General features: G+C 39.0%; 2 protein-coding genes across 6 annotated transcripts in view; one reads left to right on the forward strand and one right to left on the reverse strand.

Moving 5' to 3' along the window:
- OTOG (otogelin) overlaps nt 1-20,375 on the reverse strand; it is a 102,229-nt gene extending 81,854 nt beyond the window's left edge. Inside the window, 14 exon segments of the mRNA XM_037403207.1 lie at nt 225-271; nt 1,056-1,164; nt 2,316-2,441; nt 3,274-3,383; nt 4,239-4,345; nt 5,093-5,223; nt 6,770-6,975; nt 7,351-7,469; nt 7,866-8,020; nt 8,247-8,339; nt 15,964-16,054; nt 19,919-19,973; nt 20,108-20,168; nt 20,257-20,375. Of these exon segments, the coding sequence (XP_037259104.1) occupies nt 225-271; nt 1,056-1,164; nt 2,316-2,441; nt 3,274-3,383; nt 4,239-4,345; nt 5,093-5,223; nt 6,770-6,975; nt 7,351-7,469; nt 7,866-8,020; nt 8,247-8,339; nt 15,964-16,054; nt 19,919-19,973; nt 20,108-20,168; nt 20,257-20,308 (1,462 nt within the window). The 5' untranslated portion in view covers nt 20,309-20,375.
- Nucleotides 20,376-23,036: 2,661 nt separating this feature from the next.
- Nucleotides 23,037-27,226, forward strand: part of USH1C (USH1 protein network component harmonin) — a 51,454-nt gene continuing 47,264 nt past the window's right edge. The window contains exon 1 of one of the 5 annotated variants that reach the window (XM_037402946.1): nt 23,037-23,292. In XM_037402946.1, coding sequence (XP_037258843.1) covers nt 23,083-23,292 — 210 coding nt within the window. In that variant the 5' untranslated portion in view covers nt 23,037-23,082. Of the gene's footprint in view, nt 23,293-23,356; nt 23,551-26,709; nt 27,116-27,226 lie in introns of those variants that run through there. The other 4 variants (XM_037402945.1, XM_037402947.1, XM_037402949.1 and 1 more) reach the window with 4 other exon arrangements.

Below are 27,226 nucleotides of genomic sequence, written 5' to 3' on the forward strand. Positions count from 1 at the left end.
GGTGATGTATAGGGGGGATGCATTACTACGCTGCATCGAAAAGCGGATGCCTGCTAGTCAGATGATCTTAGTATTTAATCTGTGTATATTGATGGGTTAATATGTAGAAAGTGAAAGAAATGCAAATTATAGATCTTAATATGATATTTCAGTATAACAGGAATATTTTACCCCAAGTAAAAATCCAGCTTTTAAATAGTTAAGTATTCAAGACTTCCACATACCCGGACACGTAAGATTTGTACAAATCCACTTTCCTCCAATGCAAGTGCTGAAATAAAACCCAAAAGGTTTCATAATTATTTTTTCTTTGTGTGTGTGTGTATGTGAAGCATATATGACTGTCCCTTCATTGTTCTTCCTGGATTCCTTCCCTATGAAATGAGCACCAAGTGTCTCCAGTCTCACAAAAGGGCTATCACAGTGACTAGAATGCCTGGATGGTGTGGCAAGAGCTTGTCACAAGACTATGACCAATTGGAAACTCATCCATGCACCCATTTCTTTCTTTTTCGCAACTTGATAACCATTATAAAAGGTAAGGATTATTAAAATTAAGAATAATTAACACAAGCAATTTGAATCTTACTACTTTAAAAAAAAGGCTCATCCATTTTCTTCAATTAAGTTGATCCAATAAAAGGTATTACTTCTTCCCAATGTATAAAATTAACTTAGAAATTCCCAAAACAGCAGCTTAGTGCCACAGTGACATTAGGTTGCATCCAGGTGAGACAACATAAACAAGGGGCAAAAAGTCAAAGTAATTCTCCTGATGACATTTTGCATTCCAGATACTTTTTAGTCTGAAGCAGAGCTCAGGGTGAAAAAAAGTGCTATTAAACATTACAGTATTCTCTGCAATATCTGTCATTTGCTCTTCTTACATTAATAGCTCTATAGTTTCTTTTATCTTTCCCTTCCTTGCATAACTTGTATGGAACAACAGTTTTTCTACATAGAAACAGTGAGGGCTTAACAACTTTATGCAAGGAAGTTCTCTTTTATGACCATGAAAGGATTAAGTCCACAGCATCAAAAGAAAAATTACTAACCAGTTATTACATTCCTCATAAACCACTGAACCCATTTCAAAGAAACTTCCATGGTAGTCACAAGGACAGTCTATAGGCTTGACGCACAATTCATTTTCATAAATTAAGCCTAGAAGAAATAAAACAACATGGAAAAATTGAAATATCTGTACAAATCACTGATGGAGCAGTAACAATTATACCCAAGAATACCACAAATGCTCATGTATGACAATAACACTCCAGACTATTTCGTAGTAATTTTTGCAGAACAAGTATGCATTTGAATTATATTAAATTAATTATATTACATGGACCAGGTGCCTAAACCACTTGAGACACACTAACAATAGTATGAATAACAATAATTTAATATTGAGGGACAGGGGAGGAAACCACCCATACAAAACCAAAAACAAACACACAAGCACCAATACATGCTGCTTTGAGCACCTTTCTATGTTTTAAGTTACTGTTTGGTCCTTATTTTACTGTAATGTTTTTTTGGGTTTTTTTTCTTAATTATTCCATTATTAGAAAGCCAGAGGCTAAAAGACTAGCCAATAAAACTTGAAGATCCATGGCATAACTTCCGCTATCCTGTTTTAAGTAGTTACGCATCCAAGAGAAGCCAGCAACAAGGGGAAAACCAAACACTAAAGTATATTTTGGTAATAAGGGTAAAGTTTTGCCATAGGTAACATCGGTAAATACTTCACTTGCCAGAACCATACAACAGAATAAGAATCTCAGTATCAAAAGCTGTTTCTGGCCACATGAATGAGTTTTAGTCATATCACACTTCTGAGCTCTCCTAAGCATCTGACCTTGCAAGCACTCTTCCAGGGAAAAAAAACCACCCCAAACCACACAGCAAAAAACCCCAAAACCTGAACCACCAAAATACCCCCTCTGACCCCCAAAACACTTAACCAATCAACCAAACAAAAAAAAACTAAAAATGAGCAGCAGCCACCAGAATCAGGAGGATGGCTGCCCTGTCAACAACAAAGCAAACCCCATTTTTTCACTCAGATTGTAGAGCTCTACAGCTAGAATGTGGATCTGTGATGAAACATATTCCTACTTGTTAGCGGGAAGAAAAGGCTTTTGTGGGTTACGAGGAAAACAAGATCATTCATCCACATTCTGTTGGCACTGCACTTACAAAGAGCTCCTGTGAATGCCTTAATCTAGCCAGGCCATATAGGTATGTAAACGGGAAGAACAGTAGAAAATGTTATGGAATCAAATAATATGTATTCGAGAAGCAAAATTTACCGTCTGGACAGTAGCATCCATCAATGCAGGGAAGATCACTGTCAATGCACTGTGGTTGTTGATGACATGAAACAGGGCAACAGTTGATGCATTCATTGTAGGTCAAGGGTTCAGCACAAGTAATCACTAAAAAATAGGAACAGGTAGAGAAATGAAAAGCTATTGTACTACTGCCTCAGGGCTTATATAGATTGTACACATTTCTTTCAGGTATTTACTTTCTTGGTAAGCCAATTGAGTATCAGTTGTCTAGATCAATGAAACAATGGTTTTTATAACACATACACAATATACATATATTCACATTCTGGCCATTAAAGGTGCATTGAGAAGGAATAATCTTGAATTACACCAAGGGAGACTCAGGGAAACTTTCTCACAGCAGAGCTATTTAGATACTTAGACCAGCATAAGAAGTGGTAGAACATCAATTAATAAAAATTCTTGGAAACACAGGGGAAATGTGTCACGAATGACAAGGCAGTTTGGGTCCTGTGTTCCAGGCAGGTGGACAAATTAAATGGATCTCTTTCCAACTTACTTGCTGTGACTTCTAAGATGTAGACTTATGCAAGTGTAATTCAGATTTATTTTTAATGCTCATGACACACATTTCATGTATCAGAAAGCTATGAAGACTTTGACAATATTTGAAAGAGTAGCTCTGTGAAAAAACAAATGGTGAATCATCTTAAAGAATTTCTGATGTTTTAATAAGAAGGTTCTTAAAACATATTCTAAGAACCTTAGTTCTTTAAATACATTCAGTACAAATAAAAAAGAAATCCCACTGCATTTATGTAGCCTTGAGGTGAGTCCATAGTTATGCTTTCAGCTTTCATTAAGAACTATATGAGTTCAAAATGGGAGTAAAGACAAAGAAGTAAAAGTATGAAGGGCACCCTTTCCAAGACACAACCACTAAGCAGTATTTCCAAGTACAAAAGCATCTGCATACCACACTGCTGAAAGTGCATTCGCCATCCATGAAGCGGCTTTCCTGCTTGGGCGCATGCTCTGGCATATTCAGTTAATGCTCGACACCAAGTTGCATTATCAACTGCTGACCTTACACAAATAAAAATAGATATATTATTTTCCACCTACACTCAAACACGCAATCATAACCTCATGACTGCTCCTGCATTGCATACAACCAAGTTGTCTGAACCTGCTTTAATAAAGTTCTAAAGTACTGTGTTGTTTGGCTAGGTTAAAAGTAAGACATTCTGACATACCTGAAGACAAGTCATGAATGTATTTGAGATATGATGCTAATTTCCTGAATAAATCCATGAAAGCCAGAGACACAGCAGTATAAACAGACTTGAATCAAGGTCTTGATTTTTATAAAAGGAATAACATCCTTCTAGAAACTCACAAGAAGGAAGTGTAAGTTTTCTGCCAGTGAGGCACCATGGTATAAGAAATGGAAATTATCTTCGCCTGTCCTGCCTGTTAATTTAACTAGTTAAAATAAGGAGCGTAGCAGGTTGTGAAATGATAGCATAAATTCAAATACTCATCAAATTCCTCTTTTCCTTGGATTAACCTATGGCTTGGAGATGCCTAACTGGCCTATTCACTATTACTTTTCATTAAAGTTAGAAATATTAATGATGTTGCACATTCAAAATCATAATTGATGCCATACTCAAGTGAAGGTACACTAACAAATTATGAAAATATCTAGGCCTGATTTTGGTCATCCTTATATCAAAGAAAACAGGAACAATTCTGCAAAAATTTCTGGCAGTGAAACTAGAACAAGTGAGAAAACTAAAATAATAAAAGAATGTTAGATAAAAATTAATATGCAGAAAAAGACACACATTCGTTCTGTTAACATCTACAATTCATTCTTATGATAGAAGGGCAATGTTTTTAAAATAGTTTTGGAATTACCCAAAAACAGTCACTTACATGCAAAGATCATTGGTGCAGCTTGCCATAAAAGGAAGAGGACTCACATATTCATGACATTGTTCAAACGGAGGATGTAACAGGATATTACACAAAGCGTATGCCCTCTGAAATTAATGAGATAGCTGTTGTGAAGAACAGGTTTTCAGAAATAAACCTAAGCAGAACAGAAGACTATGGAAAATCAGAACCGACATCTCAGACTGTGACTAGGAATCACTTTCCTCTCATCAGCTAGAGGCAGCGGCTAGCAACACACTGCTCTCCATGCCAGAGTATTCACAGCATCCACGTTCACACCAATGTTAGTAAAATACATCCCTTCCCCAAGAACATAGACCATGTTGCAGCTAAACCCAGGTGACCTGCAATAGTCTTAATTTCTGTTAAATTACACAGTGAAAGGCAAAAGAAATAGAACATGCCTGGTATCATCTTCAGTTTCAGAGCACTTCAGGGTCATATCTTGAAAACATTACTTAAAAGGAAAAACTACTTCAATGTGATGGACAAATTAACTGTGCCCTTATTCTGTCTTTGCATGCCCACTCCTTTCTATCCTTCCTAAGGGATAGGAACTTCACGACTCTTCACTCATTTAGACCCAGATTAAAGCACTTCCATTGGTTGCCAAGCAGGCAATATTATATTTCAAAAGATTAAGAATTACATACAGAACGAAAGTGGGGGGGGAAAGGAGAGGACAGGGAAAGCTCTGCTGCAGCAATTATTTCACTCCATGTCTCCAAAGAGGAACTGCGAATATTTCCAGTCTTCTTCAAAGTGTTATGTTAAATTCTCACTCTAATTAGAATCACCAACTATTGTAATAATCCTTTTGTGTTGATCCAAACCTGTAGAGATTCATGGCTTTGTTTCAGACAGGGTGGTTCATTCAGAAGAGATTTATCCCAACTGGGTGTTCCTTGTGGAGGATCCTCCTGCCAACTCTCTACAAATTCTGTTACATCGTCTGTCAGTTTTCCTAAATAAGAGAGAGACACAACAGAGTCACACAGTGACTTGGAAGAACAACAGCATTTCTGTAGGATTTCCCAGGGAAACATCTCAATAATCAAAACACCACATCAAGCAGAGAGCACCAAACCCTTCCTACAACTAGATGTCTAAAGACAACCTAGTCCTTTCAAGAAAGAAAAATACTTTTAAAAAGGACTAAAGTAGGAAGACTTTAGAATGGCAGAAAAAAGCTCACTCAGGTGATTCGGCAAGGAAGGGCTTTAAGGGAACAGGACTGCTCCTGCCACAGTTCTTGAATGGAAGAAAGTAAAGAAAAGCTGTAATAAACTGTGTATACGTAGGTCTGTGCTGCTACTTCATATGAAACTCCCAGCAGAAAGTCTAAAACACAAGAAAGATGAGGCATTCCTGGGTCGCTGCAATGGTACAAAATGATTGTCTACATTAACCAAGTTAAAGTGTGACTTTTCACATAAGCAGAAACATCCACACTAGTATTAAACTAGCTAGTGATGGCATTATCCGTCATAGACAAGTGGTGACATGGATTATTACTTGGGTTACCCATGAATGCATATCTTGCCATATCTTTATTAGTACTGCTTCCCAAGCTAACTGGATAAAGCCAGTATGCAGTGTATCAACTTGTGCTACAATCCCAGCTTTATGCAACTGAGATACCCAGAGAGAGGTGGCTGGATGGAGGCAAGTCTCTGAAGGCAACAAGGACAATGGGCTATTGTTCCGGGTACTAATTTAAACACTCTGATTTAGCGAGCAAACTATTCAATGGGGGGAAGGACTGATAATAGTGCAGAGCCATTGCTTTCTGAAACAGAGTGGCACACGCAAACAACAAAGGAAACATACCACAAACTCTGAGCTTTGAAGTAATACTCTATAGAAATATCCTAATTTTAAGAAGGAGCAAAGAGTTAAACAGTACAAAGCAATGATTTCCAGAGTTTTTTTATTGCCTAACCAAATATCTTTCAAGGGGCCTGATTTTTTTCCCCCTGGTTCTTTTCATTTTATAGATGTCTTTGTTCAGTATTTATTGAAAGCCAAGACTCTTGGGAGTTGGTATTGAAGGATGGCTGGTAACTACTGAAAATGTTAGCACAAATGGAATGCCAGATCAAACAAGATTTGGCAGTCTTCATTCATTTGATTTACTAATTAAAATTATTGATTTATTTCCAATAGCAGTATCTCAGGCTTCCACAGGCTGGAAAATTGCCAAAAGGGCAGTTAACAAGTAAAAGTAGATTTTAGCTTTCAGGTCCAGAGGAAACTGAAATATAAGCATCATTGTAGATAACTGAGTAAGACAGCTTTTTAAAAATCTCCCAGAGCCCCACCTGTATAGAAATTGGCCCTCTTCATTAACAGTATCATCTACCAGAAGTACTTCCATATCATATTTTCCATTTCAGAAGTTGCCCTCCTTAAATGCAGTTAGCATTACAACTAAAAACTACGCAAAGTAATGTTTATTTCACCTGAAAAAATCTATATTGCATAACAGGAAGTATATTTTAAATACTCACCATAACTAGTTTCGAGATCATCCTGCAGGATAGCATTATTATTTCCACACAGTCCATGTGTTTTGCCCAGATAGTCTGGTGCCATTTTGATGTACACTGCAGACATCCCATCCCAAACCAGACTAAAGGCATACTGGTGCCTGACTAGGAAGTATCCAGCTAGTTTTTGGATGTGTAAGTTTCCAATAATGTAAGGTAATTGTACTCTGAAATGACACAGAACCAAAAACAACTTCACATGAGAAAATGCCACTATTTCATGACTTCCTCATACATGTGAAAATCGCCAATATAAATACTGAGTAACTCCACTAAAATAAGAGGAAGTTGCAAATAACAGGAAAAAAAAAAAATCAAAGGATGTGTATCAATGTTTTTACTTAATACTATATACCACTCCTTTAGATATCACCTTCCTCAGACACTACTCTGTAGATGGAGAGTAATTATTACAGCCGTGGTCTGGATACTTTTTTTTACAGTACCAAAACCTAAGTGATCCAGTTTACATCTATTTTACCAAAGCAGTACTCAGATTAATTCCAGTGTAACCACAGCATTAGAAACATAAGTGCAATTACCCAGATCCTTTATAGGTGATTTCACTGCTCATCTTTATCTGTTCATCTCCAGAAAAGAATAAACTAATGGACCGTTTGCAGGAATAAGGAGAAGAGTAGCATTCAGGATCATTATTCACCTGCCAAATAAAATCACTAGTGTCAAAGTCAAGAGTTTCATCAAATTCTTTGTAATCCACACGTTACACAACTAATACTCCCAATCCCGCCCTCAGCATGTGAACAAGTAGTTTTATCCCACTCTTCCCTTCCCCAAAAAATGAGTACAAATAGCACTGTTCTGGGAGTGCTCTTTTCACAGCAGCAGCAGGCTTTGAAAGTACACACATCACTTCTTCCAACTATTTATATTTTGTGCTATAGTAACTGGTAGCCCACATCACATTGAAATTATATCTAGATTACATGCTAGAAGCCCATACTATTATCTCAAGTTATTTTTAACCTCTTAAAATTAATGCATCATTAGCATGTTCACCAACAGTTAAAAGGAATGTAGAAGTACAGTCCCCTACCTGTATGGAAAAACTCTGTTCATCTAATTCAGTGTGTCTCACAAGTGCATATGTAGATTTCCCAGAAAAATAATAATACAGTCCATCGAAAGTTTCAAAGTTATATTGACCCCACGTTCTGCATATATGATCTCTTTCAGCACCTGTGTTATACACTAATAAAAGGAGAGTCACTTCAGACATACTGCTGATTTTTTGAGTCAACATGTTGTTGAGATGTAGTAGTGTATGTGGTATGCTGAGAAATATCACCACAGAAAAGAAAGGAAGGGAAAAATAGTAGGGCACAAAGGAAACTTTAGGCATAGGGCAGTCATTCTTCTAGCTGTGAGAACCCAAGTACAATGCCAGAAACCCAGTTAGTTTTCTCTCTTTACACACCTGTCTGGCATCTTGGTCCAGTTGCATTAAATCGACTGCAGTTGCACAGCTCTCTGTAGACACACTCACCTCCATTAAAACATGTAAGTGAATCTGAGTAAATAAAACAAGACATGTTAAAAATAATTACAACAATTTTCATTCTTAAGACGCAATTCTGTCACCAAATTTAACTCCATGAATGACAGGAGATGCCAACATTAAGAGTCCAGGAGAATCCCACAAAGCTCTGCGAACAGGAAACATATGCCTAAGGATTCACATCAAGACAGACAACCAGATGAAATAAATCTGTGCACATTTAGAGTAGCCACATCAAAATGGTTGTGAAACCTGTTAGTCTGACGTGTTTGGTCCCCTAAGCAATGAATAGAGGAAGTAAACAAGTATTACACAAACAGAAAAGCATGGTGCATGTATCCTTATATAAAAGACTGCTAGAAATAATGTTTTATGGGTATACCCTACCAGGACGAGAGCATACTACCCGAGAAATACAAATATTGAGATAGCAGCTGTAAATCTTTCAGCTGCCTGCCCTCCTTCCATCTTACAACTTTTAAGTATACCAGTCACACTTTCCACAAACACAGAGACCACTGCTTACTCTTGTAATTTTATTAGAGACAAACATTTAAGCAAAGAAAAATTTAATGCCCAAGTATAATGAGCCTACTGTACAGAAAGCAAGTTCCCTGACTCCCTCTTACTAACAGCTTTAAATACACGAAAACAATCCAAAAGCAAGCTGCACGTGGAGAGTATCCTGTGAACATATCCCAGCCAAAAGCAACTAAACCTCTTGCAAAAATCAGAAAGAGCATTTTCAACAAGATTATACAAACACTCTCCAGCTTGCTTTGAAGCTCCTACTTCAGTTTGAACAAGACTTCCAAAAGCCTCTTAAAAAACTTCATCTGATTCACAAGTGTATCTACCACACAAATTGCTTTCAGATGTACACACCAAGTTAACTGTGCAACCAACGTTTAATTCACATGCAAACTCTTGTCAGAATTCATGGCTTAAATGCTGTCAAGACTTCTGCCTTTTGTGAGGCTACTGCAAACACCATCACCAACTGCTTTACTAAAGTGTGGTCAAGGTAGATGTTTAATGAGGAAAAAGGTCATTTTTAAAGTTCCTTCTGCTTTTTGAGACCCTAAAAACTTCAAAGAAATATGCTCTCTGCTCACAGCTAGCTATAATGTTAAAATGAGAAAGACTTCAAGAAATGTACAATGTAACATAATCTGGAAAAAAGAAAAAAGAAAAAAGGAGCTTATGTGTTCATCTACTTCAGGCCACATGACTTTACAAAATACTACCTTCAGTTACAAGTTTACACAACCCTTGCTTACTGAGTTCTGCCAAAATTTGTCAGTGCAGTTTATTGGTGTTTATATGGCCATCTCCATTCACAAACCCATTATAAATATTAATTTCTTATATGAAAACTTTTGAAATATCCAAACAATTAATTTTGATGCCTTTGTTTTCAATACACCCCACCAAATACCCCCCAAAAAAGCCATGCTGGAGGCAAACAAAGTAAAAGAGAGCACTCCTTTGCCTAGCTAGCCCAAATATCTAACTCCTTTCTCTACCTGGCCAGCATAAACTCAATTTAAAAACTAATGCAAGCAAAACTTAAAAAGGTCCCTACTTACCCAGGCTAAGCCATCTCATTTACATACTCACAGTGACCAATCCTGTCACTAATGCAAAAGTCTTATTACTCTTGTCAAGCGAGGCAGACATTGATCCCTTTTCATCTTGAGTGTTGCGAGACCTGTGTAATCAGAGCTCAGGTCTCTGTTCTTTGCTTCTCTCAGATTATGCCCTATTGCTTGTCCAGTTACAATAATGTGCAATTAGACTGCAAGTCATGTTCCTCTCAGCTGCAGAGGAAGTTAGCCCCCTTTTGATGTTTCAGGTTGAATGATTCCCCTTTAAGCATAGCTCAGGTAACCTGCTTCAAGCCACATTCATTTGAATTGTGAACACAGGCAGCTGATATGGGGACCCTTACCGTCACCGGGAAGGATCTCCCTGGCTACCTTTTAGAGACAAAGGGTGCTAGTGAAATGTGAATTGGAAGTCAAATGACTCAATAATAAGCATTTTTTTTCTTTATGGAGTTATCTTTTGTCTGTGCATGTATGATTCTGAGAAAACATGATAAACATCACTTTTGTATTTGCTTATATCCTTTTTTACATGACTGTAGAGTATCTTCCCTTACACCATATGGAAAAGCTCTGTGTGCCAGCATTAGTTATCCTTAACCAAGTAATGAGAAGAATACAGTGTTGATTCAGATTACACCTAGTGCTCTTACAACTGCAAATAACGTGGCCTCCTTTAACCATCCAATTCTACTCAATTAACACAGAAATATTTCCTCAGGCATCCAGGATAAACATCCTGTAACAAAGGGCTCACTGATTTGTCATTAAAGGAATATAAACTCCCTAGATAAGCTAACCTGTGTGATCACATCACAAGTTTAGGTCCCTCCTAGAGACATGAGAATCATTGTAACACCTACAAGAAAGAAAATAAACATCAGGAGTAAGTGAAGGTTAAAATTAGGGAAGGTTATGGAAGAATATTATGTCCTTTGTTTATCTGAAGGTGACCTCTATTAAAACATCCTTAGCTCCTCTCTTTCCTTTGACATTATGCCAATTGAGTGTATTGGGTTGGAATCTGTAATTGAAAACTGATGAGACTTTTCTAGCAGAAAGTGGTAGGCCTAAGTAACATGATTTGACTCATATAAGTAAAAATGGGATTTCTACCCAGCGATGCCATTAAAACCTGCAGGTCACTCTGAAAATGCCACCACTGTTGTCATGAAGCAACTTGTCTCAAATTCCTTTTTTATTGAACAGGGTGAAGACTTGGGATCATCTTACAACACGGGTCTGAATTCTTCTCTGCTGCTTTCACTACGTAAATACTCTAACCATCTGGTAATTACTGAAACAGCTGCAACCCCACTCAATATGTGGGCAGGGTTACTTTAGTCCCTTGGGCACATGGACTTCCATTTTAGTTCATCTTTCCTCTTAATTCTTCAGTGTCAGGCAGTGAGAGCCTTCAGGCCAGAGCTGGCACCCTATAAGCAGTAGCAGAACCTCATGCCCATTACTTATCACAGCCCTTGAAAGTGAGAGTGATCTAGCCTGTCTGCATTTCATTGCAAGTGTTTCTGGAGATCAATGTTCAAGCTTCACAGAAAGGACTACTGCTGTTGACCTCCAAAAAGGGATGCTTTAGTAGCATCATGTAGACCTGACAAGAAGTTGTTCCAAAATCCCTTTTGAAATACAGTACAAGGCCCACCCAAGTCTGGTCAGCCTTTCAAACGTTCTTCAGCTGGGTTCCAAGCACAAGTTCTGCCAATTTCATATGATAATTGTTCAAAGGCATCTTGCATCTTCAGCAAAATAAGCATTTACATAGATGCAATATATTTGGTGGTTTGTATCTATGATACAGTGCCCACTTATTTTATAATGCTTTCTTACATTCCTACTTCTTTGATGACTATTTAAGATCTCGAACTTATTTCAGTTGCAAATGAACTGTGTGTCCAGGTTTGCTCACCTATGATTTGTTCTTCTGGTGTTCTAACAAGTTGATTAGGAATGAAATAAGTATATCTGAAAGTAATTATAATGTGAAGTCCTTCAGCATGAAGTGAGATACAGTCACGGAAGAACAGCTGTCCTCTTCAAGCACAAAGAGGTAACTGCAAAGAAAGCCTGGGTCTGTATCCCATACAAAGGTTAAGGTACTAAATCGAAGAGACATCTTTTAAAGTTTTTTCAGAAGTGAAAGCAATCCAACACATTCAAGAACATGTCTAACTAGTCAAATTACCATGCACATCAACTTTGAAATACTTTGTTTAAAGCAACATGTAAATCCAGATGCTCCAACTGAATTTTGGCCTCACTGTAATACACCATTATCGATACACTACTGATTCTTGAGGATTATGTGACTGATGCAGATCTTCTGTTAGTGTTTTTCTGTAAAATATTAAGCACTTCCTAGTGTTGAAATGCTGCATTTTGTTACTGTTACTTAAAACACGGCATGAAAAATCTGTTTAATGCAAATCACCAAAGACAGGTTTCCTTTCAAGTTATTCATTATTAGATTCACTTGGACAGAGAAGCTGAAGTATGAAATATTAATTTAGAGACCTAAAAGTGATAAAGTTTTACTTAAGCTAGGTAGGTTACAAGGTCCAGTCTGTTTGCTCATTTTGTACGATTCTGCCTATTTACCAATGTTGGCCCAAACAGCTTTAGAGCTCCACAGAGTCATTTACAGAAATAGACAAAAGACTTCATAGTTTTCAGGATTCTTTAAAAGATGGCACATTTTAAAAGTTCTATGCAAGTGTAGAAGAGAGGTCTGTCTCAAGGTTATCAAACTACAATCAACAAATTTTATTCTGAAATGGAGAAGTGAAAAAACAAAGCAGTTGAGGACACAAATTTGCAAGAAACATGAACTGGATCTACAGCCATGCATGAAAGAGTAGAAGGTATGCTTAAAACTAAGTATTTAAACTTTGCTGTCAACATTCTTGATACTTTATATTTTGTAACTGTGTATAAGTTTCATTGCACACTCTCTCTAGAAAGCTTTCAGGTGTTGTTTTGATTATGGGAGAGCCAATACAACAAGTATTTCTTGCATTATCTTTTATCCTCCAACTTCACAGTCTTTGAAAGCATCCAGCTGTAAATGCACAAGTTCTCTGTGGCACACAGGCTGCAGCAGGATGCAATACAGCCTTGAAATGAGGACAAAGACCTCATGTAAGAATAAAATTTTCCTTTCTTGAGATTGAGGTGAATGAGTAGGATGTAATTTTAATCCTTCAATTCTAAGAGTCTTCCAGTTAGCTGCAGATTTTTTGCTCTGGTGCGTCTCTTGAAATCAGTCTTTGAGCACACATACTTCAAAGGACAAGCATCTCCTATAGTAGCAGGGACTTGAAACATTACTCATGACTGTACAGCATTTCAACACAAAAAAATTTGAAGTGTTTAACCTGTTAGGAATTTTCGGCAGTAGTTTGAAACTTACTTCCAGAAATAATTTGTTTTGCCTGTCCCAGGTTCTTAAAATGCTTTAGTTCTGGAGTTTTTGCTTGGGGGTGGGGTGGGGGGGGTTGGTGGTTTTGGTTGGTTTGTTTCTTTTAACTTTGCATGAAAAACAGGTTTGCATGGAAGTAAGTTGCAAGTTTAACAGCTATGTAAACTACATGTTAACTGCTGTCAATTATTCTGATAAACATTTCAAACACAAATCCCATATTCCCTGGGTACAAAAAACTAGCAGAAGATTTTATCTCTTGTACTATTGAACTTTTTTGTTCCATTGACATATAAGACACAACCATCACTTTCTAAACCGCTTTCAGTTGACTAATACAATGCAAAGCTAAAGAGATCTATTGCACAATAAATAACACACCCACCGTATAAACTAACATGTTTTATGTGGAATTTTTATCTATATGGACAGAGCTACAGGAAGAAAAAAAAATATTACTTCAACAAGAATTGACCACAATAGGATGAAATATAGATCTGTCATAAACATCGTTTTATAAGTATGACATAGAATAATTTTCATAGAGACATTACTGAACTAGAGAAAGCAGCTGACAACCTACCATGCTGGGTTTATTAACAACAACAACAAACCACAAATGAAGCATCTTTACTATTTCAAATATCCCCAGATTGGTGCAAATCATATTCCAAGGTCAGAGCTATAACAGCTTCTGTCTCTTTTCAAACAGGAAGGACCAAAATTAAACAATTCTTCTAAGCATTTAGAGCATGTTACTGAAACTCTTGCACAATGCAGATCAGGTTGTTCTTTTGTTTTGTTTTTAATGATGGATTCCATTTCCCACACAGAGTTCACTAGGATTTAAAAGGGAAACTTCCAAGTCTAGGTATTTCACTGTTTCAAGAGTTTAATAATCCTGATTTTATTTGCCTTCAACTGTGGGCAATCATTAATAATTTTTAAAGCATGTGTCCAACAACATTGTCTTACCAAAGCCAAGTACATCAGAAATGGAAAATCCTTATGAAATATCTTTGTCCCATAGAAATACAAGTTAGAAAGGAAACAGAAAGTTTGTCCTGTCAATCTGCAGAGGGTAATGAAACCTAATTCTTGTCATCATAAATACATCCTCCTTTAAAAGCTTAGACTTGTGATGAGTAGCATTAGATGCTTGCTACCCATTTAATTCTCCCTCTGGTATTTGTCCTTTCTTTTCTTAAATATTAAGGCTATTTAAGAATTAATAAATTTGCACATAAACCTTTTGCAAGAGATCTTAAACAGAAGTCTTGTAAAGGGTTTATATGCAAGTTTATTATTACACACTTTAGCAGAAGCACAATGCATCTTAGAAGCCTTCTCTAGCTGCTTGCTCTGGGGCAGAACATGAAATCCACTAGTCCCATTAAAGGAATTTCCACTTGTCAAAAAATAAACCTAGGAAACCAAACAATTATTATGGCCACAAATTTCTCAGCATGATCTATATATCGTCTCTATATCTGCTTTACTTGGTTAAAAAAAAAAAATCAGAGCTAAGAAAATAAATACTTCTTGGTCAATAAGCTGGCACAACCCTCAAAAGCAGAGGGTTTTACTGGTATAGACAGCTACACTTGTAGAGCAATTTTATCATACACAATATGTAAATGATATTTTTCATACACTGGAGAGGTTCATAGGTTAGTTTTTGTTTGAGTAATATTACATTTCTCTAATCCCTTCCATTATTCCTCCACATTCAGCTACACATTTCTCAAAACAGTATGTATTAAATAAAGAAATTAAAAGCTTTTGGAGATGATACAACCCTAATCACAATTGATAGGAGTCTACACATCAGCCTTGCATTTTGTGGTATAAAGCCAGGGAATACAAATCCAGACTATTCACTATTAGGTAGGTCCCACATCCAATGCAACCAATCAGGCTGACTGAAGAGAAACTAGGTTTCACTTCACTAACTAAAATTACTCTGAATTACTTTGCCTCTTGTTTCTCCTTTGTACAAGAAAAGCATGACACAGGCTGTACAGACGAGCTAACCCAGAGGATCCTTTACCCCTGAGCAAAGAGATTTAAGCCTGTCTACTTTGCTGCTGAAAACAGTATTATGCAAAAAAGCCAAGATGCAAATTCCTCAAGCAAATGCCCACCTCTGCAAGCTGGTGGCCAAGAGTACCTCACCTGGCTAACCTATAGATTACACACACAAAATGCATCCACAGATTACCTCAGCAAAAAAGTAACAAACAAAAAACCTTCAAGCAGAGAACAGATACAGGACATATAATCCAGTGGCATCTAGGCAGCAATCCACATCTTTAGGTATATCACTGCAAGAGCCATTTCCCTGCTGAAAGCTCTTTGTTCAAAGAACTGCAGTCTTTCAAATGATCAAACCAGAACCCAGTGTAAACTTAAAGCTAGGTCAAATCCCATGATAAATTGTCATATTCCTGTAGTCCTTTGAGACCAGTCAAGGTACAGTCCCCTTACCCTGAAGGCCTGTATGAGCTTTTTTTTTTCCTTCATAAAAATAAATAAATGATGCAGAATATAAGGACAACTGAAGTTATTTCATGCAGAAACATAAGTAACTTACTAGATAGTCCACATTTCATACTGTGAAGTCTCCTGTTCTGAGATAAGGGTATCGTAGTAGATGAAGCATTATAAAATGCCATTCCAGGTTCCTTTCAGAAAGAACAAAGAAATCAGCAGCTATAACCAACACTTTAAAAATCTCTTCATAGTCTTATCAGTGACTTTACCATTTTTAGAAAGCTCACTCTTTCATATTGGCTTACTAAAAAGTTACCAAAAACCACCAAGTACAGTCACTCAAGACTCCAGTGAAGGAACATCAAAGTACGTGATATCTGAAGACAGCAGGCAGATTTTAAGCCAGTTAAGCCAAAAATGCCTAAAATGTCCAAACACTGTCCTCTGTGCCCTTCTCCATACTGCTTTTATTCTCAGTTACAGACTCTGTACCATCATGTGCATCTAACATAATTCTCAGTATAAACATTGTGCTATTTTGAAAATCCTTATCACTCAGTTACTTAAAATAATTCTAAAGTATATGCATGCATAAATCACTAAAAACCATCATAATAATTAACTAAATGTCTTGTAATGTCTTCAATTCACATGATTTTCCAAGAACTTGATCAAAAAATCCAGCAAAATCAACATGGTTTTGGTGGTTAATTGTTTATTTGTTTAAAAAAACCCAACATATCATAAACACCCAGGCTAGTTTTCAAAATGTTTCCTACCATTTTCTCCCTAACTTGTCCTGTTGTTCTAACATCCAAAAATACAGGATGACAAACCAAAGCTTTCATTTTCTTGTATTTCCTTTCTCATAAGCACTTGTGCCTTCAACAGTCAGCACCAAGATATCTTGTTTTCTTGGGGTTTTCTTCTTGTTTTAATTTATGATTAATTAATATGTCTAATTAAATATTTTTATTTAAAATACGTATAAAAATAATAAGAGTTTTCTTTTATTAATTCTAATTATTGTGGTGAATGAACCTTCCTTTTTCTCCAATAAATTGCCCTTTAGAAAGCCAGTGTTTTGGGTCTATTTGATTTTGTAATCATTTCTATAAATTGATATGTGATGATACTTTGACTCCCTCCCCTCATTCTTGCCATATTCATCTATAAATACAACTTCCACTTCATTCTTCCATCCAGCAGTGGTGCCAGTCACAATCCCTCCACCTCTCCTTCCAAACCAAAATTATTTACACAGTTGCACATGTATAATTTCTGAACCAGAAATATACCAAGTCTCACCAGGGTAGCATAACAAGAACTCACATGAATACTTAGGAGGGGGTCACAAAACAACAGAACAACAGAAGAAAAAGAAAAAACAACAACAGGTTGGTTGTTAACAGCTTGAAAGTCAGTCACGATCACTAATCATTCAACAGAATCTAGGAAAATTGAACAGACAACATTTCACACTTTTACCCAAGTATGATGCATAGTCCAGTTATGTTTTGTGAACATGAGTTCCTTCCCATCTTCTTCAAAGTGCAAAATTTTACCATTTAATAAATTTATTACTTTGTCTACCCCATTTACAGAGAAGTGGGACTAGGTATAAACCCAATTATTTACACAAAGAGGCACTGTAGATCAGATTTTGGAAATTGCTCTTTAAGATGCAGCTTTGAATGCTTAGGTTCAAGTAAACTTGTGAACAAAGACAAGCCATCTGAAAGCGAGCATTTTAATGATGGAAAGAAATAGGACAGCAGCTAGGCATGTATAATTTGTTTAATATTCCCCACATTTTTTCTTTGAGAGGAAACAATATCCAAGGCGATCTATGTGTTACTCAGAAAGCAATTTCCATACAAGCTTTTGTAGAAAATATGCTTTAAGGAAATAATACTAACTTCTGGTTTTAATGTGAACAACCAGTCTTGTAAAATGCACTATCATGCTTAAGGGAAAGCAGTATCAGCACTGATCTATAAAGGTGCCTTTAACAGTTCTTCAAAACTGAAATACTTACATTTCCTTAAAACAAAAAAAAAAAAAGCCAGCAATATATCAAATCACAAAATCTTATTCAGCCTATATCATCTACTTGAGAAAAAAAAGAGGAGCAGACCTGCTTTGCCAAGTTACAAAAACCCATTGATATTTTGTCATGATGTGGTTTTATTGACATGCTCATGACACGTTGAAGTATACCTCCTAATTAGTATGTCTTTGTTAGAACTATGTAGCTCACTTTCTCTATAACCCCCTACCTTTTTTCTATATCTGCCTCTATCTAGCGTAACATTTTTCTCAGTTTAATATGAACTTTTTGATCCTCAGAAGCCAATGACTTATAATGGAAAAAAGTTTTTCCTCCTAAAAGCATTATCTACTTACATTTAGCTAGTTCACCTAATACAGTAACACGTATGTTACAGCCATTTCACATAATTTCTTCACTTCACCTCATGAAGAGCAGCAGCCATATCCTCCAAAATGTTCATTTCAGTGACACAATTACAGAAAGCAGTTTTCTTTAAGGAAAATTCAGTGACAAATACAATACCTGCTAATAAACAGCATTAGCTACAACATATGACATCTACAGTGATACAAATAACTGAGCAAAATATTTCCAAAATTTTATAAACACCACCAGCTATGTCTACATAATTGTATCTAAGGACTTGGTTATTGCCTTTAATTTTCATACCCTAGAACTTTATCGTTCAAATTTCTCAGTCCCGTGCACAATTCTGCAAAGTATTTTTAAAATAGCAGGTGTCTTCTGTGTTCTAAATACCTATTTAGACATTTGACTGAAAACTAATCTCAGAAGATATGCCATTAGCTAAGTCTTCATGGACATAAAATTCTGCAGGGGGATTAAGCATCATCGCTTAGTGTTGCTTTACGGCTTCCCCTTGAAGAAGCTTATTAAAAGCAAGAAGATGTAAAAATGCATTGTTGTTAGTTTTAGACAGTTCAAATGGCTAGAACAACTACTTTTCAGGTTCTTACCATTTGAAAGCTAATAGTGAATTGATATTTTTTTTTCCTTTCTCCGAAGAATATTTCTAACTGAAGATTTCTGCTCAGTAGGCTAGCACAAAAGGAAACAAAGCCTACTACTGTATCATAAATTCTTGGGGGGGAACCGCAATTTGCTCTTATCGGTGGGTGGCTGTAACCTGTTCGCAATTATGTGGCACATTTTTCTCTGCTCTGAGCTTTTCCCAGAAAGAGCAGAAAAAAAAGCAGAAAGGCAGGCAACCCCTCTGCAGAGCCACAAAGCAAACTTTCCTTTTCCCACCCTCAAACAAGGGAGCGAGAATCACAAACCCTAATTACATTTCAGCAACATGCCATGAGCGATATAGTCGAATTGCCAAGATAAACCGCATCCAAAAACCAGGACAGAGTTGTAGCGATCCGATACTACCAGCTCATTTACTTGTACCAAGTGAATGGGCTGCCACAAAGCTATTCCTGCTGGGTGAGCCAGGCCAGACCTCAGCTTACCTGGGAGCAAGGATGCATCGTACAACGTGTAACTATTTCTGGACAGCCGAATCTCTACATACAGCCTTCCCTCACTGCTTAAACACTTTAAACCCCAAGTTTCCTTTTGTACCTGTCTGACACTCCTCATGCCCAAGGTAAAACACACATTGAACGCTGTTCGAAGGGTAAGTGCTGAAGAATCATCAAGAGTAGAACAGCCATCAGAAATACTGACGGTATCACGGTAATATACAGATTTATTCAGGTAAGGTGACAGAAACACGTTATGCTGATGACAACCATAACACCCGTCCCTCAGACCGGCGCCGCCAGCCGCCCCTCAGAGGATCCCGCCACCAGCGTCGCAGCGCGGGAAACCCAGGCACCATCTTGGGCCGCGAGCGACGGCACCGCGCCGCCGCCTCAGCCCCGGTCGCGCTGCGGTGCGAGGAAGAGGCGGGAAGAGGCCGCTGAGGGAAAAGCCGCGCGTCCCGGCCGCCCCGGCCCGCCCGGCATCACAGCGCCCGGCCCGCGTCCCCTACCAGCGTCGCCGCGGCGAGGCCGTCTCCTCTCTGCTGTCCCGCGGCGCTGCTTGGGCTGAGGGCAGAAGAACAAGGCAGGGTTGGCTCGGCCCGGGCGGCCCACCCCGGCCCACCTCAGGGCTGCCGCCCGCCTGGTCGCGCACCGCGGCGGCGAGGAAAGAGCCCCACTGTCCCCAGGCTGGCTCTTACCTGGGGAGCGGCACGTCCCCGCCGGCGGGGAGCTGCGCCCAGGCGCCCCACAGAGACAGGGCTGGAAAGCAAAGGCGGCAGGTTAGTGATGGCCGGCACTGGCCTACCCTCCCTCCCGTCCCCGTGCCCTGCGCGGCGAGGAGGCTCACCCGACGACAGCCAGGCGCACAGCAGCGCCCCGAGGAGGAGCCGGGCCTCCATACGGGCTCGCAGGCGGCAGTGGCTTCCCGCGGAGCTCCAGCCCTCAACGCTAGCCGCTACCTGCGCCCTGAACTCATCCCACCCTCCCGGGAGGGGCGGCAGAGGGGTTTATCAGCCGCCCGCCCTCCGCCCCGGCCCTTCCCCGAGCCCCCGCCTCGGACGCCGCCCCTCGCTCTGCAGCGGGGCTCCCCGCAGCCCAACGACCACAGACCTCGCCAGCTCCGCACACGTTTATTGTCACTTTTCCGCCCTTCTGGGGTTTAAGAAACGATTAGTGTTACGGCTTCTTAGCAGGAGCTGAAACCGGGGCAGTTGTAAGACTGCGCCTCGCCCCTAAGGCGAACAAACCCGGGGCTTTGCTGCTAGGGCTGTCCCACGACTGAAATGCCGGCTAGCAGCAAGCTGCCCGCTTGTGCTGAGGGGCAGCAGGCGCTGCTGATGCTTAACACGGGCTATTAGCTCCGACCCAGTCAAACAGGTGTCAGAACTTGAGTAATGAAAGGCACGAGTAAGATATGAACCGAGTTCAGCGTGCAGCTAATGCGTGTGGATTACTTCCATAGCTTCTGAGAACTTTTTTTACTATAAATTCATGCTTTTGAATTTGTAGCTCTCTGTGGACCTTTTTCCAGGTGGTTTGGTTTTTTTGCTTTCTTTCTTTCTTGTATTAAATTTGCTATCTGTTTTACCTTCCTTCCATTATTTGTTTCTTTTTTTCCTCTTCCTACCTCTGTTACCTTTCTTCTGTTCTATTCCCTTTCCCATCTGCTGCTGCCTCTCTCCGCATCAGTCTTCAGGTTTGTATATCTTATAACAGAAGCTTTAGAAGCTGCCCATACCAGGTGAGAAACTGTCTCTGATGAAAAGGGGCTTTTTCTGACTGCTTTGGGAAGTCTGTTAACAGTAAGTCATTAAAAAGATCCCTTTTCTGCCTTTGTAATTTGTCCCTGTGGATTGTATTTCTTGCTGTAACAAGTGTTTCATTTCTAATGAAATGATGGAAAACTAGCGATGTTTTTACTGAGAATTCTATTCTGTCCTGTAAATGCTGGAAGGAGAATGTGGATGAGGGAAAAGAAAGTGAGACAGAAGAGATAATAACTTCAGCACAACCTTTTCCCAACAACCCCAAACAGATTTTTAGAATTATGTGCTAGCCTCAGCCTGTACTCTGTACTCAGCCCATCTACTCTGAATGCACCATGCGCTTGGCTTTGGTGCGCTTTCTCTGATCCAGGTTACATTAATGGAAGTAGAGAAAGTCGATCAAAAGCAACAGGAATCAGTTTACACAACACATATTTTAATGTATCTCTTTGCCTATGAAACGGGAACTATTCACTTTATTAATTTTCCCTTAATGCCACAGGTTGCAAACAATAACTGAAACTAGGTTTAAAGCCAATTGAGTTGCAATCTAATTTCTTGCTATGAAAGATTTCATTATTCCCAACTAATAAAGTCATAATTGTACCATCTTTTAATATGAAATATTTAAAACAATGCAAACTTCTGAATCATCTTGTAAATTTACTGATTATCAAATTTCCAGTTTTGGGGCATGGGATAGTTGTGTCAGTTTGTTTGCTTTGTATTTATGCACAGCCAAGCACAGGAATTCCTGTAACAGAGCAGACAGCCCACCAAGTTAATTAAATTTCCTGTGGTGTGTCATTTATCTGATGGTTCAGAGCAGTTTCACATCACCAAATGAAGTTAATTCCACAATATTTACTACATGGAGGAGCTTATGACTCCTGGAAAATTTATCTGTATGATAAAAAAATTACTTTCTTTCAAATGTAAGTAACTTTCAGCTTGTAAAAGATCTATTCCTATGAAGTCTTCTACAAGCAATTGGTAGATAACATTGACTGTTCTATATGTAAATTTAAAGGAAACATACATAGTATGTTATGGATCCTTTAAATTTCATGTATCTCCTTCCTTCTCTTTTCAAAAATAAGTCAATTTTGTTTTGCATATGCAGGGGAGAAGTTCTATAGCTGTGTGTCTAATGCTTGGCTAGAATAGCTTTTCAGTATTGTGTGGTACTGGAACTTTGGTGGAAGACAAATGATTTGTGTACAGGTAGTTGCACTTGTAAGATAAAATTGTTTTCTGAAAACATGTTTTGTATTTGTACACAGGTTTAAAATGCATTCTTCTCTTATTCCTGACATCTGATATGAGAAATGGCTAATGTACATATCATTGAAATGTTCTCATACGGCAAAGCCATCTTCTGAGAGAGGTGAGAGAAATTTCTGAAGGAGTTGGTGTAGCTTACAATGGTTATCACACAGAAATAACAAAACAGCTTCCAGTTTGTACCTGGCAGTATGGAATTTCTTGATCATGCCTTTATATGTATTCATACAGGTTTCTATCCTACTGGAAGGAGGAGCAGGTAAGCTACCTGTGCTTCCGTAAACCCCATTCTCTCCAGAGTTATGGGGGTTAGGCTGATTCTGCGGGGAGAGTAAAGGACATAGGTTAGCAGGTCTCCTGCGCTTGCTCACAGCCTTGATTACAGAAGTCTTTATTATTGTGTACTACAGCAGGGAAAGTGGGAGAAGAACCAGCCCAATACAAAATAACCTTAAAGAGATTAGTCTGAAATAGATTCTGTTGCAAGTGCTCTGAGCTTGGCTCTTAGGCAGTTACTTTCAGAAAGTATTTGTAAGCAACAATATTCTGTTAGTGGGAATGGCTGGTGAAAATCAGACTTAGTGATAAGTCAGATTTACCCTGCTTATCTAAAAATAGAAAAAATGAGATTATTTGCAGTAGAGCAATTTATTGAAGAAAATTATTTTTTTTCCCTCCAGGTGTTAGTATGCTTTACATTTCACATCTTCGTGCTTTTTTTAACTAGTAGAGCTAGTGACATACATACCTACAGGTCCAAGAGAGAAGTTTGGATGCGAGCTCTGTGCTGTGTGAGAATCACCAGCTGTAATCTCAGGGAAAAGGCCAGGCAGGTAACGCATCGTGGGGCGGGGGCGGCTTTTCTGTTTTCTTTGACTTGTTCTTTCTTTTTTACTTAGACCTTAAACAACCAAAGCCTGGGGTGCCGCTGAAGCAGCGAGGCGGGGGCCGGCGGCCGGGGTGCAGGAGGCGGTGGCGGGCCAAGGGCGGCCGCACCTCCCACCGCCCCGGGGCGCGGCCTCGCCGCGCAGCCGCCCCGCGCCGCTCCACGCAGTATGGAGCGCCGTGTGGCTCGTGAGTTCCGCCACAAGGTAAGGGAGCGGGGCGGCGGGACGCGTCGACACCCGGGGCCACTGCGCGGGGCGAGCCCCGGCCGTGGGCAGAGCGGCGCTCCGGGGGCCTGCGGCGAGGCGAAGCGCCGGGCTGGGGCACGGCTGGTGGCAGCGGCAGGGCCTGGAGCGCGCTGCCCGCGGCCGAGCGCTGCCTGGGCGCCAGGGAGCGACGGGCAAGGGGGAGGCTCGGGGGGAAAGCGGCTGTCAGCCTCCTGCGAGAGGGTGGCTGTAAAACTTAGAAACCCTTCAAAAGAGAGAGAAGAGGGAGGACATTTCCCGATGCATGAGCTTTTTCAGGGCTTCATACAACTTACTTTACTTTAACATCACGTAAAAAATGTTGTAGCCAGTTCAGAGAAGGTAAAAAAAAGTGCAGGTGCTGAAGTCCAGGCCCAGGCAGTTCGCATTTGTGCTCTTGCGTGGTGCCAGCAGTTGCTCGGAAGGCTTTAGTTCCACCTTAATACTCACTAGCGCAATTGTGCATGTGCAGTCATGTGCAAACGCGTTTGATACATGGAACAACTCAGTGTGCCTGGCAGGTCGTTTTGTCATTTACCCTGTTAAATAAGTGCTCAGCAGAGTTCCAAATAGTGTGAGCAAAGCAAGCTCCAAAACCTCTATTTAGGAAAAGGAGAGGAAGATTGGTTTACCCATTAAGAGGTGTCTTTGTATAGCCATTTAGGACTCTCTCAGACTAAGGTTTTCCAGTAGTTTTGCGGTTGGGGTTTTTTTGTGGAGGAGGTTGTGGTTGGTCTTGTATTGGGTTTGTGGGGTTTTTGTCAGCTAGGGAATGGAATTTCTTCAAAGTAGCATAATGTTGTGTTTTATAGAAGTATCACCTGGTAATAAACCCATTAACTGAAGAATTGTTAGTATGAAGTAGAGAGGCCACAAAAAACTACCTATATGACAAACTGAAGTTCATAACTATTAAGGACCTGGATGCTCTGTAGCATAGCCATCTAGCAAGTTATTTTTGCCTTGCTACCTATTATTGTATAACTCAACAGTGGGTTGTGCAACATATCTTTAAAGACTCTGGTTCCTAGGCAGATGGTTACCATCTTGAACTTTAAACCTTTTCCTTTTTATTGCTGCTATAATTCACAAATCTTTCTAGTCCCACCCCTGATAACGTAAGACTTATTGTCAGTGTTTCTTGGTGCCGGGTAAGTAAGGTGTGTATTTCCGTGGAAGCTTATCTGAGTTAGAGGATACTGAAACAGGTCTTTATTTTGTATCATCTTTCTTCTTTTGGCCTCTGTGGCAATTTTAATGTCTTGGATACTTATTTTTTCTGTATCAAATCAGTGAAGATTCTCAGCCACAGGATATGAGTTTCCTATGTTTGCTACTTTGATATTATTTTTTTCTTAGCAATTATAGTCAGTTCTCTCTATCAACCAAGCAGCAATGCACCAATGCAAAATACGTAATATATACAAATATATTGGCCAGTTCTTCCATTTTCTTCAATACTTTTTCAAAGGCTGCGTAGCTTAAATGGAATTTGATAATATTCTTTGAAAGCTGATAGATGGGGCTAGCGCTGTAGTAGTGCGCTACTGTAATCTGAACTTTTCCCACATGAAAAAGTGTGGCTTTTTTCCCCACAACTTTTATAGGAGTTTATTCGGTAGAATAGACTTGTTGCCAGATTTTCTTTTTCTTTTATATGTAGGTGCAGTTTTTGTGATGACTCCTTACTAATTGCTATGAAAAACAGTGCAGTTTATATAGTGACAAATAGAGCATGAGCAACTCTTTATTTATGTTGTAGGACTGTAATTTATACAACTAATGTGAAGATACTCTTAAATGTCACAGAAAGGTTGAGGTTGGAAGTGACCTCTGGAGGTCACTTGCTCCGGATCCCCTGCTAAAGGAGGGCCACCTAGAGCAGGCTGCCCAGGACTACATCTAGATATTTTTTTAATATTCTTGGTTTAAAAGCTGTGAAATCATCTATCCCATACCTCCGCAGTTATTTTAGTTTCTCTCTGCTTTTCTAGAAAATATTCCTTGATCCAAGTTATACCATGTCACCACTTTTTTGTTTTGTTTTGTTTGAGTTTTTTTTTCCTTAACATGAAGGGGCATGATCTTTTAGGATTTATGAAATTATTCAGCTCTTAGAAGCTGTTGATAAGCCTAGGTCAAGTGTATGTCTACAGTAAGACTCCGTCCCAAGGAGTTAATGAATTAAGGAAATGGTGAAGAGATGCAGGTAGCTAAGATGAAGTGATAATTGGTGGAATTGAAGATAGCAGGAAAGAATGACCTAATTAGAGAGCTGGTACGTAGCTACCTAGCTGTAGAATTCTGAATATATAAGAAGTCACTTGGGTGTTTGTCAGAGGATGAAGAAGTTGCTGGTGCAGTGTGAGAAGTGCAGGAATCTAACAGAAAGACTGAATGTTTTCTGAGAAGAAATACCAGAATATATATATGGTCCTCCAGTTCCTGAGAGAGAGTGGGGTTGTGTCCATCAGCTAACATATCGTGAGAAGAATGTAATGTTACTGGTTGCTTTCCCAATCAGGAGAAGAGGTGATGATGGTTTTGTTCTTTGCTGTGTATGATTGACGTGCTTAAACATTTAATGTTCCTTGAGACACCACTCATTCAGTACCTTAGTACCTTAGTTATCACTAGAGATTGAGTTTGGTGTACCAGAACTGAAGCTGATTTATATGTTGTGTTTTTCCTGATGGGGAAGGGAAAAGTGGGTGTTGGACTTAGTTTTACTCCTTTTAAGGCAGACTTTTTCTTTTTTGTTTTGAAATTCACTGTGAATAAATTGGTTTACTCACTAGTATTATTATTGTCAAGCAGTCTTGTCCTGCACTGAGCTTTTTTGGCCTTCAGAATTTTTGGAAGTGTCTTTTTCCAAAGGAGACAAGTAATAGAAAACCACCTGTATGTGGTGTATTCCTGGCTTTAGAGAGACAAAAGGGACAAAGGGAATATGAAGCATGTATTTAGTTTAGAATATAATGCAAATCATTCCAAACCTAGAAAGAAAGGTTTCTTTAAGTATGCAAATTGGTCTTCAGACTTCATGTCACAGTAATACTAGCCTTTAGGTCAGATGTAAGTTGTTTTCCTAAACATTAAACTTGTCCAAATGTAAAACTATGTGATGTGACTTCGCACTGCAGGTAAGATCCCTGGCACTGAATATAAATCGAACTCCTTATATGAGAATTTTTGGATTTGGTTGAGGTTTTTTCTGCTTTATTTTAGTGTAGTTATCCAAGAGCAGGCACAGTAATATGACACTGGTTTAAGTAAACATACTATTAGTGGGGGAGGAAAGAATAACTAGCGAGTTCTATCAGTTAAGAGCTGGAGCAAAGAGGAGCAGAAGTGTAGCGGTTTCCATAATGTTATAAGTGAGACCCTGAAATCAGTGGTTTAGATGACAGAACGTAGATTATAATCATCTCAGTGTTCTGGTTTTATCTGTGACAGCATGTGTTATATTAACGAATGGCCAAAAAGGTTTCTGAAAACATTTATTCAACAGTACAGTGATTATCAGGTAAGACAAATATGATCTTATTGTAATAGTGATGCTGCTGAGGGGAAATCTAGCATACAGAACGTTATCAGTATTTGCCACCTTGTCCAACTGTCATAATGCTAATTTTAG

The sequence above is a fragment of the Falco rusticolus genome, chromosome 10 (genome assembly GCF_015220075.1).
Source record: "Falco rusticolus isolate bFalRus1 chromosome 10, bFalRus1.pri, whole genome shotgun sequence".
NCBI classification, from domain to species: Eukaryota; Metazoa; Chordata; class Aves; order Falconiformes; family Falconidae; genus Falco; species Falco rusticolus.